The sequence below is a fragment of the Limulus polyphemus genome, unplaced genomic scaffold (assembly GCF_000517525.1).
Source record: "Limulus polyphemus unplaced genomic scaffold, Limulus_polyphemus-2.1.2 Scaffold702, whole genome shotgun sequence".
NCBI classification, from domain to species: Eukaryota; Metazoa; Arthropoda; class Merostomata; order Xiphosura; family Limulidae; genus Limulus; species Limulus polyphemus.
The window spans coordinates 218,741-233,981 of record NW_013666312.1 but is presented as its reverse complement, the minus strand read 5'-3'; the positions used below and the strand labels follow the sequence as shown (position 1 = coordinate 233,981).

The window sequence follows — 15,241 nt, the reverse complement described above, 5'->3', positions numbered from 1 at the left end:
AAAATTATTTGTGTTACTGGTGAACCCTAATCATTAGAATGTCTAGGGGAGGGTAAACTAATGCAACGTTTTTGTGTTTTTAGATTAAGTTAATAGTAAAAAAAGAAATTAAAATTAAGCCTAAGGTGTTTGAACATAACATTTTTTTAATATAATTTCACATAACTTCATAATTTAATGTCAAAAAAGAATTATATTTATGTTCATCAGTACTCAACAATTATTTTCAGAATTGAGTTTTAGCTACTTCAGACTCAGCTATTTGTTTTATGGAATCATAAATGATTCAGATCACAAAATAAATATGAAACTATTGACTGTAAAATACAAATTACCGACTCCATAACCCAAGAAAGAAGTAGAACACTGACTTTACAGCTCTGTGAAAATGTAGAATACAACAATTCTTACGCTTCTGTGGAAGTAAACAGTCAACCTTAAATCTTTGGGGAAAATGTAGCCTACCACCATCTATGAAGATCTAGACTACATATCTTACAGTACTTGGAAGATATAATCTAACAGCTTCATAGATCTATGAATATGCAGACTATTTATCTTACAGTACTTGAAAGATATGCGGTGCCTTATTGGTATTCACCCCTACCAATAATATCATATTTTGATGAAATACAAATAATGTAAAAATTTTTTTTAGTGAACTCGTTTTTATTCAGAACTCTAATGATCAAACTTAACACTGTTATGTGTGAAGGATGTTGAATGTCAGCAAAACCTGCAAAGATAACATATAAATTTAAATTTGCTGATTACATAAGTATTTAGTCACCTAAGTCAGTACTTGGTGGAAGCACCTTTGGCAGCAATTACTGCTACGAATCTCTTTGGATAGGTCTCTACCAGCTTTGCACAATGGGATGGTGTAATGTTTGCCCATTCTTCCTGGCACAATTGCTCCACATCTAACAAGTTCGTTGGGGATCATTGATGGACTACAATCTTCAAGTCTTGCCATAAATTTTCTATTGGATTCAAGTTAGAACTTTGACTGAGCCACTTAAGGACATTCACTTTCTTCTTTTTAACACAGTTTTAGATTCTTGGCTGATGCAAACAGGTTTTCCCCTAGGATTTACCTGTAGTTTGCATCGTCCATATTCCCCTCAATCCTGACAAGCCTCCCTGTCCCTGCTGATGAGAAGAATACCTATAACATGATACTGTCACCATATTTGACATTTGGGATGGTATTGACTGGGTTATGTGCTGTGTTGAGCTTGCACCAAACGTAACACTTTGAATTTAGACCAAAGAGCTCAGTTTTTGTCTTATCTGACCACAAAACTTTCTGCCACATCTCTGCAATATCATTCGCATGCTTTGTCACAAACTTTAGATGAGATTTAAGATGATTCTTTTTCAGTAATGGCTTCTTTCTTGTCACTCACCCATATGGGCCAACTTTGTATAGGGCCCAGGATATTGTCAATTTCTAAATACTTACTCCCATCTCAGACATGGAACTTTACAAATCTTTCAGTCACAATTGGCTTTTTTTTTTATCTCGGATTCGTTTGCATAGCTTCTTGGTCTTCATGTTTAATTTGTTGTAACACTATGTGAGTTATGGCTTTATCAGATGTATTTACTCTTAAGCCAAGTCAAACCACTTTGATTACACACAGACAGAGACCATTACACGAATTTTGTGACCTTTCAAACTAACCTTTTGCACCTGAACTGATTTAGGGTTGTAGTAGCAAAGGGGTTCAATACTTATGCTTTTGAAAATACTCTAATTGTCTTTGAAAATCTAATTTACCTATATAATATCAGCGTTTTTTTAGCATTCTCATTTGGAGTTAGTGTACATTCAACATATAAAGTCTCATTTGAAAATTTCACGATTGCAAGCTCAGATGGCAACAAACTGTGGAAACTTTGCAGGAGGTTGAATACTTTTGCAAGACACTGTACGTCTAGATCATAACACATAAGAGGAAGATGATCATTTACTTATATACCAATCATCCTTCATTCTATCTATAGTTACATGAAAGGAATAACATAATTTGTCTCATGTAGTCATTCTTATTTACCAAAAGTATTGTGACTATTAATTCTTCCTTTGCTAACAAAATGAAAAGAATGTTATTCATGCATATTTATATAATTTTTTCGGAATTGTTATACTGTTCCCTCTATTTATATGTTCCACCAGAACAGAATGTAACTATCCCAAAGTTCATAAACATGAACATAAAACTTGCATATTCTGTACCAAGTGAAGATAGAGTTACCCCCCTTCAAACCTCCTAAGTTCAAGTAATGAAGTATTAAAACATGTCTTTTCCATATTCTTTTGTAATGAAAAACAAACCTGAAACTGAAAGAATTGTTTATCTACAAATGTGGTAGTGAAAGAGTTAAAACATTTTACTAATATGGTCTTAGTAGCTTATCTTTTGGTTAATTTTTACCTCAGAATATTACTTATTAACAAAGGTATCTCGCAAAGTCAGGCTTAAATATTAATGCTGTAACTGAGATTTGTTGAGGCCTTTATGCAGTTCGATGACCTCACCATCCTTCCATAACACTGTCCTTGGTCTGTTTATAGTTCCTTAGTAGCACCATCCACCTTTAGCAACATGCCCTCTGGTGAGTCACACTATGGTGTTATCCCTTTCCTAGCAATGCACCCTTTGGTACGAATTTGTGGAACTATGACATCATTGGCTAACCCCTATGAGGCAGCCAATCGGCGGCACATGTGTCCACAGAGTTCAGGGCTTACTACTTATGATAATGATACATAGAACTAATATGCTTCACGTTACTCTTCTGACCTCACAGCCAAACAAAGATTTCGTTGTTAAAACCTTATAGCAAGTTCATGTTTTTGGTGGCTGGTATTCACATCCAAAGCTGTAGCCCTAATATATTTGCACAGAAATGTAAAATAGATTATTATATTTGTAGCTAGAGCTGTAGGAGCTATATATTGTAATATATAATTCCAAACTAAATAGACTATCCGTATGCAGTGTCATAAGCTCTACATATGCGTAATCATAATAAAATAGTGTTACCCTAACAACCAGTAAGAGTCTTGCTACTCTATCTGCATGTCATATGCAAATACTACATGTCTTAATCTCTGTAGTGCATATTTCACATTTGCAAAATTTTCCTAAATACTGATTTGAAACATCTTAAAGCTGGTCAAAGAAATGTGCTACTGTTTCACGGGATAGTTGTATTGTGTTCTATTTTCCTTAGGAATGGAAAACTGCTTAATGACTTCACACAAAGTGAAAAAGCTTCTGGATTCTTGTGACCAACTTTATAATTAGTTATTTACAGACAGAAGAAGAATTGCAAATGACATTTGAGCACCTTCAAACTGAGTTGTTTCTAATCTTGAAAGCATCAAAGCATATTTCGTATATTCTTCAGTCTGCTGACCATACATGTTTTATTTCTAGTTCATTATTAAATAGGGCTTGTTTTCATTCCCTTGTATATAAATACAAGTAAATTTATATAGTTGGTAAAGACCTATCAAAAATGATTCACAACAGTAATCACTGCCAAATGTGCTTCCACAAGGAAGTTACTGGTGCTATTTGGAAATCTTTTTCTCAGAACAGGTGGCCAATGAACATGCATCTTATAAATCAACCATCATGTAACCTTCCTTGGAGCATGAGAGATATAACCAGTGCTGAGATACATCAACTGCTTAAGTATAGAATCACCAACCTTAAGAAAGTACTTGGGTATCACCAGTGTTGATAATATGAAAAAAACGTGGTACACCAAGGTTTTGTGTGAACTTCAAGTGGTTGAAGGTAGTAGTGTGTATTGGCATATGTTTGATGTCATAGCAATGCACTGGAATCATCCTGCTGTTTAGTTCACTAGATTTTGCTTTTTACATCTGATAATTCGATTTAAACAATGAAAGGAGAGTCAGTACTACATTCAGTATTCAAGAGGAGTTTTGTTTCATGCCTTTCAGCCACGATAATTCATCAACTACTTATGGGTAGCTTATGAAATTTGCATTACATAGTTTACAGCGAGAATGGTGACTTATCAATGCCAATGGCATCTTAATGATTTTTCGTACATATCAGCCAACAGGTGAACACCTACACATACATGACATGCTGATCTACAATTGAAGCCAGGTACATTTTCCCTTATGCAGATGCATGCATGCAGAGTTTCTCAGACACATTGTAAGCAGGGATAGAGTGTCTAGAAATCCTGCAGAAATGGAAAAGTTTCCCTTAGATAATTTGAAAACAACAGAACTGTTAATACTAACAGTATTTAATACTAGCTATGACTAGATCCTATTCCAGATAGACTAAAGATGGTCCAAATTCATTCAAGTCACTGAAATGTACCTTGATGTTTGCTCCAGTGCTAGCCTATCTAAGGAGGAATATTCCATTTATGCTGGATGAAAATGCCATTGATATAGGAATTGAGTAATGCTGTCATGAGTACTGGATAGTGTGGAGGAAGCAATAAGGTACATAAGCCAAATGCTGTTACTGTGCAATAATGAAAGAACTGCTTGCAGTCATAGTATTCATCTAGCATTTTGCCAATATTTGTTTGGTGGAGAACTTACTGCTCTGGTAAATCTGTAGATCATGCATCATTGAAGTAACTAATGTACTTTAGGGAACCATATAGTATGATTGGATATTGGATCACAATACTGCAGAAGTACAACTTTACTATACAACTTTGTTTGGAGTAGCAGAACAGAAACACAGATACAGCTGTTAAGAACTTGCTCTTTTGTAGAATTTCCAGATCAAGGACATAATGATGTTTGGTGAAGCCTAAAGTCTCTAACATGACAAAAAATGATGCAACTAGTGGAAAATCCACTGTTGAAATGATACCAAATTTGGTGAAAGGGAAACTGCAAGAAGAGCAATTAGATGTCTTGGATATATGTTTTGAGCTGTGTAGGGTACTGGGTTGGTGGAAGAATTATACTTTGTCTTATCATCCTTAGTCTAATGTATTGGCTAAGTGGGGTACCAAAACTGTAAAGAATATGCTTTCCAAGATTGTGAGCTCAGATTGAACTAACTCAAACATGCCAATGTTCAAATGTGAAGTTACACTTCCAGTAGATCTCACATACAGTCACCAGCTACAGAATTGCTGGAGTGTCCACAAGAATACATGCAGTGGTTTCAATCCATGATAGCTGATGCACATCACGTATTTAATCAACAGGTGAAAAGTACCTGAGAGACATAAAAAGAGAGAATTATAAGATAGTGAAAACAGCATTAGTTTGAACAAAGAGACTAGGCATGGCTTTGGTATACTCCATAAGCACATTAAACACTCAGATTTGTCTTGTTTTCTTATCTTGTTTTCCAGTGACTCACTCCATCATACTAAAAGATTCAGTTCTTCATGACACGTAAACATATCAAAAAAGTATCAATATGATGAAACTTTACATTACGTACGAGCATCTAGAACAGCCATTTAAAACCAAGAAGCACAGTTTCAATGAGTTGAGTCTGCAGAAAATGATGAGAGCACTATCAATTACTAACCTGATCTGTCAGAAGAAGTAGAGGATAGCAGCATCAAACCTTCCTTGGCTTTTCATCCTGAGTCGAAGAAAGAGAATATACCACCTGAACATCTAACAGTTACATAGCACAGGAATTATGTTTAACCCTTAATTACTATAGCTTGGAATGAAAGAAGCATTTCAACAGTTAAGATAGTTTTGTGATCTGCACACCAGTCAGCAGTCAAAAACGATTTATGACACTTACATTATGAAATTTCACTGTGAAATAGTTTTATAACAATTTATACTACACACACAATTTCAGCCCATAAAACAGTGTATTGTGGTCACTAGAGAACCTAAAACATTAAAGGATAGCAAGTTATTGGAGGTTGCTGGAATATCAGGAACATCCAATGCTCATGATGTCTTTTTAACATGACCTCAACATGCACATAGGTGTTATTCCATGGAAAACATTCAACTTGATTTTATATTAGAAACTCCTATAATCTTAAATAGCCTTACACAGACATTGACAATCATGCAAGTTGAAGAATAAGTCTGTATATGGAAAAGTTATCATACACATGCATTGAAGATATAAGTAGAAAGAACATCACTGAAATATGTTTATGTCTTCCATGGTTATCTTATAACCTAATTGTGATTTACACTAGAAAGAAGTGAAGGGTGGCGGTATTTATTTCTTGTTTTTGACTTTCAATTCTCTACTATTTTGTGTTAGTAGTTTTGGGTGTGTGCACTTATGGATGGTGACATAGTGTGGCATACATTCAGACCAGATTACTACCCTTCTTTTATTGTATTTAAATGTCTTACAAATCAAAATCTGAAAATGTATGCTGTAGGCATATACACGTACACATAGTTTATATGATGAACATTCATAAAATCAGTTACAACATACAAATCAAGCAAAACAACCATATCTGAGAAAGTAAAATTACAGAAAATAATGCTACTGAAATATAGTCATATAAAATATTGAATGAATGTGTTGTTAATAAAATATCATCTTTCTTCCAAGCCAGCAAGTCAGCTCAGAAAAGCTGTATTCTGTGCTTACTGGGTATAGCTTAGAAACATGTAGGCAAAGCTATAACATTTCATTTTATAAAATAGAGAAGCATTATTCCTGTAAAGCAGAAAGTCAGCTCAGAAAAGCTGTATTTTATGCTTATTGGTTATAGAACAGAAAAAAATAGGTACATTTATAGCATTCATTTTAAGAAAGTTTGAGAATAAAGGGTCTTTTCAAGCAAAAAGTACAGAGTATAATTTAGTTCAATACTTTGTCTTCTTCTTCTTGTAATGCACCTATAGCTATAAAAGCAATAATATTGTCTCAAGCATTAATTGCTGCCAAGTATCAAGAGAGAAGTCAGCAGCTGTATTCTATGTGCAGTCTATTCCATAAGGCTTCTGCTGTTCTTCAGCAGTTCGAGTGCCTAATCTTCTACCATGACCAACCATCCACCTCAGATGGACAGACTACTAAGTAGCCAAAGGTGGAAGAGAAATAGGTCTAGAGATATGTCCCATGCCAATCAGAATGCTGTCATGAGCAATGACAGCACAAGAGTGATACTTAGGTTTACCTCTGTTGAACAGTTCACTGAGCTGTTGAGTTGAATGATGACTTTTAAACCACTGGGGAACCCATCCAAGGTTTCCTGCCTAGAAAAGAAAGGAAAATCAACAAACCCTCAAACAAAAAAGTTGTAGCTACCATTAAGAGACATTCAGAAGACACCATCGTTATTGTTACACCATTGATATTGCTAGCAGAATGGCTAGAGATACATAAGTTGGTTAAGCCCCCAACCTATATCATAGAGGAGTACAACTCATGTGTGGTAACGTGATGGCATAACCATTGCCAATATCATATGACACATTGGAATGCCATTTGAGTCTATATGGTACTTGAGAAGGACAGATGCTAAGATCAGAAATGGGAGAACCCCATGTCTCTACTAAATATACCATTTTGATTTAAAGTGGAGCTTGTGCATAAGCAATGGAGGTCATTCACAAACTATTACTGGAAAAATGCTGGTCAACAACAACCCTAGACATTCTATTCAGCACATTAATTCAAAGAAATCCACTATAGCCTCAGGTGTAGATATATATATACTTTGTTTTATATTTTTATTATAGGGTTGAGTGCAACCCAGTGGTTAGCATGCCAAACTGAAGAGCTGAGGTTTTGTGGTTCACCTCCTATTACGGTACAAACAAAATAATGCAACTATTCAGTCTGACAAGATTAGCTCAAGAGTTGGCAGTGGGAGATATTGACTAGCTGCTTTCCCTCAAGTCTACCAGTTCAAAATAAGGGATGACTAGCATAGATAGCCCTTGAGTAACTTTTCACAAATATCTGAAAACAAAACAGCATTTTCTTCTAAAAGCAGTGAAGCATGAAGTGAAAAATTAACATAAAACTATCCATATGCATAGAATTCCATGCAAATATCAAAGAGAACAATTACAAGTCCATTCAGGTCATTTCTTCTATGTTTATTATTTCAAACCACAATGTTGGACCATATTACCATAATTGCAACATGAAGAACATGACTTTTTTGTCAATTTTTATGATAGATAATATGTTTAAGATTACTACAGCTGTTACACTCACGTTTCCAACCAATCTATTTTAGCCCACCAGTGGCACAGCGGTATGTCTGTGGACTTAAACGCTAGAAACTGAGTTTCAATACCCGTGGTGGGCAAGTCACAGACAGCCCATTGTGTACCTTTGTGCTTAATTACAAACAAATATTCTTTTTTCTCTCTCTCTCTCTTTTGTGAAGTAGTGGGCAAATGTAGGTCTTTATTATCACCAATTCTATGAAGAACGTAACATATTGAGTTTTCGTATCTGTAGTTAAATGGTATGGACTGCCAAGCACAATGAGTTTTTACAAATGTGTTTACATATAATATCACAAATTCACAATCAGGGCAGTTGCGCCAGGGCTCCAAGCGGTGAGCGGCCCCTGTTGACGATCCAACCGTCAGTTTAACACTCTCTTTTTTCGATAAGTCTCCATATTTTATTTGTTATTTGTTGTATTCTTACTCAATACAGACTAGATCAATTTTACCAACCTCGTAAATCAAAATTACCATTTATTCTTTCTAGAATTACTTCAAATTGTAGCAGGAAGCAACATTTCTTTACACTAATTAGTTTAAAACTTCTGAATTTTATACAGCTGTTTATAATTAAATTTTATTGTTCATTCGCCTTTTGGACCGTGATTTATAAAACTGCCGCCGTAAGAAGCGTCAAAGTATGCTTTAACATGAAGCAACTGTTAAGAAATCAAACTACTGCTTTGATGAATAAAATGAGAACGTTAGATATTGCTTTTATGACAATGTTTTGTATAAACCAGAAGTTAAGTGTAAATATTTACACTATTTGTGCATATTCTTGACAACATTGGTAAATTTACTGCATCCGTCTCCTCATCTAATTTAGATGCAGTATGATAAAATTCAAAAATATAGATAAAAAAGAAAGAAAGAAACACACACACATGAACAAACATTAAGATCTATTCCCAGAAAAACTACTATTTAATGTTTGCTGCATTAATGAGACATGATTTTACTTTTCTTCTTTCTTGTTCTTCAGTAGACGTCCCCAGCGCTCCAGTTCATCAGTTTCAAATCCAGATCGGAGAGGAAGAACGAGATCAGCTGATGATGATGGTTCACGATGGGTATATGACAATGGAACAGGCGGTGCAAAAGGTAAGCGTCATTTTAATTATCTCGTTTTTTTCTGATTATCGGTCTATCTGTCGTTCCCATATGTTAACTAAAAAGTTAAACTTGCCACCAACCTTTTCACCCTATTCCTCTACAGAAACCGACTCTTGCGTGCATGAACGCATTGTGACGTAATTTTCAACCTGACTATAGTTCTGCGCATGACTCTTGCCTTCACTAGACAAGCGGTCTGTCAGGTGTACATATTGTGTTGTTGCGAATAGACGATTTTGCGTATTAACTTGTTTTTGATGTAAATTGTTTTGCCTCTGTACACGTGGTCCGTTCTGAAGGTGTGGCTACCGTTCTGTGCTGATGTTTTCAGAGGCTCTGTAGATAGTAATATATTATTTTGATAATTTATAAGTTGGTTTCAACCTGTAGTGTAGCAGTAGTGGCCGAGTGCATCCATCCGTTAATGAGAGACACTGCTATAATGTCACTTTGTGTAAACTCCCAGAATCGCATGAAAAGCGAAGGAATTGGTTACTGTTCACGTAAAATGTTCCTGCTTCCCAGTATAATACGTCGAATGAAGTGAAGAATTAATTAATAAGCCTGCATATTTTTCAAAAAGTATCAATAAAACATGACATTTGAAAGCCCCTGTCTCGAACAGAAAGCCAACCAGCTTAAATATTATTACTAATATAATATTAGGCCAAATATCAGTTTACCCATCACCAACCTTTCCTCTCTGTGGAATGGTTCTTCACCATTAGAGAATAAAGATGCTACGCTAATCATCAATGATGTCCATCAAAAAGGTTAGTCCATGGTCATTTTATACTCTGTTTTTTATTCACTTTTAAGTACCTTCTGACACAATTAATAATTATTCCAACTAATGGATAAAGGAACTATAATTTCTAAAACTTCAAAAAAAAAAAATACAGTTAAGATTTACTTTGAAAAGAAGTTAATTAACCTTAACCAGTCTAATGGCTGCATGTGTGGTTATTGATCACTAGTTTTTGTTTTCTTATAAATATTTATTGTATATTTCAACTATAAGTTTTGATTTCACATCCAATTAAATAACAACAAGTTCATATTGGGTAATAAATCTAATAACTATAACCTGTTGAAGGCTGCAGTTTTGAGCACTGTCAGCTTTCCTAAGTTAAGCTAGATCAGTAGCAGAACAACTATCCAATGAAAAAAAGTATACGTTTATACAGGGAAACTTTTCTAGTTCAGTACTCAATAGCATACATACTTATAACCTCATTTTTTAAGCCAAAAAAAAAGATTTCAAACTTCATAAGATACAGTTCATAAAACTTTCTATTACATTTTATACCAAGAAAGTAAACTTAAAACATGGTAATAAAGTCCAAATATGCTACATATAATATTGCTCACCTCAGTACATGTGCATAGTTATGAAATTATAGTGGAGGGGGGCTCAGTTCTAAACATATAATTGTAACAATGCCAACACGTAGAGAATCTGCACGTTCACTACATTGTTCATATCTGGATAACTTTTAGACTTGCTAAGTTGTTAATATCTATAGAGAATTTTCAAATCTCCTGCATGAATTTTGAACTGAAGAATTTTCACACTTGCTACATTTTTAATATATGAAGCATTTCCACTTAAAAATTGTTAATATCTGGATCATTGTGTAACTTACCACACTGTTATTAACTGCATAATTTATTAAACAATGATAATGTTAATACCTGTACATTTGTTGGATTGGTACTTGGAATTGATCTCAATAACTATTAGACCTGGGTTTTAAGTAACAAAACAACAGAATTTTTATCATATATAGGTCATGTGAAGTTGATTCTTCATAATACAAAAGGAATAGTATGGCCTGGTGATTAGGGTTATGGTTCAAAGCTTGTCACCAAACATGTTCACTCTTTTAGTCATAGGGGTTTTATAATGTGACAGTCAATCCAACTTTTCATTGGTAATAAGAAGCCTGAGACTGGTGGTGGGTGGTGTTGACTAGCTGCCTTCCCTCTAGTCCATCATTTAAACTTAAAGATTAGGGACAGCTAGTGCAGATAGCCCTCAAGTAGCTTTGCACAAAATTAAACAAACAGAGACATAATACAAAAATCAAAAGCTGTGAAATATTCAGTACACCATAAAACCAACTAAAATTCTTGAAATACAACACTTATTGGAACAATGGACTATAAAATGTCTACTTTTTGTTGTATGAATTGATTAAATAGTAGTTGTGGTGTCATTCTTCATATATGCATGTAGAGTAGTTATTTCAAAATGTGTAGAAGTTTACCAAGTCTTTGTTTAAGCAATTACAAATTACTTATTGGATCATATGTATGCAGCAACATCACTATTTAATTTCACCTTGAATTCAGTCTGTTTATCTGAATGGGTTGCAATATCCATCTCATGTACTTTGGATATGATCTGTTCACTTATATAAAATATCATTATTAATAAGTACATGTTATATTCAGTCTGATTGTTTACACTAAACAGTATATATACATACAGTATATACATAAGTCTTTAATTGTAGTAGTTTATATTGTATAAACACATAGAGATTTTTAAGTGCAATATTATGCATGTACAATTACACAAATATATTTAATGGCAATGTTTAATGTATAAATACACAATCTTTAATTTGATATTTTGGAATGCATAGTAAAAAAATCTGTAATTATAATACTTTAGTGGGTTTTTTTGAGCTGCAAAGACTTTCAACAATCATATTTAATGTGTATAAATACACAGAGACGAGATGTGTGACAGTATATAGAGTTCTGATATTCTAGTTGTGATATTTTAGTGCAATTAATATATATCTTTTATTGCAATAGTTTTGTATAATTACACAGAGAGTTAATATTTTAAAGTGGTTGAATACACAGAGATAATTAACCGTGACCTTTTGATAGTATAGTAAGTAGTCAGAGAACTTGGGTTATAATGTTTTGTGCATTTAGATACAGAGATCTTTAATTGAGATACCGTGGTATGTATAAGTATGCAGGGTTCTTTATTTGTATTATTTTAATGCTTGCAAGTATACAGGAAACTCATTTTCGTGTTTTAGTTGGAATAAGTATACAAATACCTTTAACTGTGATATTTTAATGTGTTTAAGTACCAAGCATTTCTTAATTGAAATATCTTAGAAAGTATATTTATTTTTGATATTTTATTGTTTATCAAATACATAAAGATCTGATACTTTAATATGTACACTGATCCAGAGATTGTGATGCTTTTGTGTTATGAATACACAGAAATCTTCAACTATGATATTTTGGCATTTATAAGTACATGGAGGTCTTTAGTTGTAAATCTTGATGTGTGTATATAAGTACATTCATAACTTTAAATGTGATTTAGTTTAATTGTAAAATTTTGGAATGTCTAAGTACACAGATATCCGACATCTTAGTGTGTTCGGGTAGCATGGGCAAACTAAAATTACAAAAATGGGCTGGAAGAGTATTTGATAAATGTCGTAGGTGTTATTCATCAGACTTGCAGGGTTTATTCACATTAAAGTAGCTCATGAAACATTTTTTTTATAATTATAATTTAGCTTGGTATTTGAATGCTTTTAAGTTACATAGATTGGAACTCTCAAAAAAGACACACATAGATGATGCTGTGTGAATATTCGTAAATATGTTTTCTTTGTGTTTTTCTTGTTTGTGTTATTTTATTTTCAGGAATATAGCACAATCATGGGGAAAAAATCGTCAGCCCACTCCACTTCAAATATTATAATTCATTAAAATTTAAGTTATGCATGAAACTAGGTGAGAATGATGGGTGATGAAGTTTATGAACATTTCTGAGGTCAGAAAGGGATTAAACTCATTCTTAAAAGCAAAGTAAAAATAATTTTAGTGAAGAACCTACTGAATTGAATAATTAATTCAAAATAAAATAAGAACTTGCCTACTGTAAAAGTTATCGTTATTTTTTTAATTAATTTTAAAGTGAAAATATGTTGAGTTACATTTCACCAGATAAGTACATATCGAAGTAGGTAGTTTAGTTGGCTAAAGTACGGTATTTTGTTGATATGATCACAAACTCCAGTCATAACGCACAAACTGCAGGATACGTTAGCTTTGAATGACGTTAAGTCAACTTACAAATGAGATTGTGTTTTACTTTTTAAAAACGTTTTGCCTTTTTTATTGCCAATTATTCGCACTAAGTTTGAAATATGAGACCTCAAATATGTGCTTATTGAGATCTCAGAGTTGTTTGCAAAAAGTATTCAGATATTGCCTGATCCCTTAAATGAGATTGTTTTTACATGTTTGATGTATAAGAAGGGACTACAATTTACAAATCGAATACTACATGTACAGACTTCTTTAGCCTGACTTGTCTCTAAGGCAGTTATTTTCATCTGCTCTTTTAACTACCCAACTCACTCTGTTGTATTCAGCCACTTGTTGAGGTTCTACGAACCTTAGCCAACGCGTGCTAGCTTGGGTAACGAAGTTTGACCCTTCTTCCATGATTTCAGAGTTCCAGTATTTCATTAAGACCCTAATGTCAGGCCTGAGTGAGTGTGCTTTACGGTCTTGTAGGCTGTAATTTGAATACAACAAGATAACTGGCTAGAGACCAAAACTTTATTTCATCGTGTTTGTAATATAGTTCTCAAGGACAGTATACATGTGTATGTGTCTCGTATAAAGGAAACGACATAATCTTCAAAGAATTTCTTAATTACATAGCGTACAACATCATCTTGGTATGTAACTTGTCAGTGTGATTAAATAAACGAACACAGTTTGCGTTGATCGTACTGTTGGTAGAGTTATTTCAATACCACAAAGTCTTTAATGATATCCTTTGGGCTTAGTAACAGACATTGTCCGTAAACATGTAATTCAATAATTGAAAAATGAGCTGATCACATGAGGTAGAAAAATCTTACGCCGAATTGCCTCTATAATTCATTTGGTGTGGACGGTTTGTACCAGAATTGGTTTTAATGTGTTTATATACATAACAACTTTGCCTCATTTTGTTATAAAAATAATAATTCTTGTAAGAACAAAAACAACACACAAATGTTTCACAAGTGGTGTACAGTATGAAAATCGCGAAAAGGCTAAAGGTTAAAGATTAAATGGCCCCAAAACTAATTACTTCACTAACAAATTATAAACATACTACAATTCTGCTGTCCCCCAGTAAGTCTTACGGCTTATAACGCAAAAAAATCTGGTTTCGATTCTCGTGGTGGGCACAGCACTGATAACCCATCGTGTAACTTTGTGCTTAACTACAAATAAATGATTCTGCAGTTTTTAAAGGGTAAGAAACTGTACCATTTTTCCCACTTTGCTTATCCATCCATTATTACTAGGACAATTTTCACCAGTACCATTTATTCGAGAATTCCTCGCTAACCTATGTGTATATACAAACCTTTATAAACAAGTACGTATGATTTAAATTAAATAAAGTTTACTGTCATTGTGTGTGAGCTATTTGATTCAAGAAATACCACATTTAAAACTCAAACTGATTATGCAATAGCTTGAATACATGTGTACAATGAGTTAGCTTTATTTATTCTTTCATAAAAATAAAAAGAAAGGATAATTAATTGGAAATCATTGTCTCCGAGTTCATTTTTTATTTTAAACACATAATCTAACTAATCCTATTAATTAATAAACCAATCAACAAAAGTTAATCAACTACGAGCAGTAAACTATTTCCAGTGAAGCGCTAGCAAAGAATGGTAGTACATTGGTTGATATTTCCAACAAATTTCTGACTCTTCCCCCCCTCTCGGTATAAATTGTAAAACATGCTTTTATATATTGTACTTATAGGTTCGATGACGAGGAACCCACTTTGAGACTAATAATGGTTGGAGACGGCTTGAATGGGTAATGAAGAAAAACTTT

At 33.6% G+C, this 15,241-nt stretch overlaps 1 protein-coding gene and 1 long non-coding RNA gene across 5 annotated transcripts in view; both read left to right on the top strand.

The window, feature by feature from the left end:
• Window positions 1–15,241, top strand: part of LOC106460071 — a 190,334-nt gene that overhangs the window by 87,755 nt on the left and 87,338 nt on the right. For 3 of the 4 annotated variants that reach the window (XM_022386694.1, XM_022386692.1, XM_022386695.1), the window contains one exon: window positions 9,204–9,322. In XM_022386694.1, the coding sequence (XP_022242402.1) occupies window positions 9,204–9,322 (119 nt within the window). The remainder of the gene's footprint in view (window positions 1–9,203; window positions 9,323–15,241) is intronic. The other variant, XM_022386693.1, reaches the window with a different exon arrangement.
• Window positions 9,514–15,241, top strand: part of LOC111085898 — a 41,504-nt gene continuing 35,776 nt past the window's right edge. Inside the window, exon 1 of the long non-coding RNA XR_002610668.1 lies at window positions 9,514–10,107. This is a non-coding gene — a long non-coding RNA (uncharacterized LOC111085898). The remainder of the gene's footprint in view (window positions 10,108–15,241) is intronic.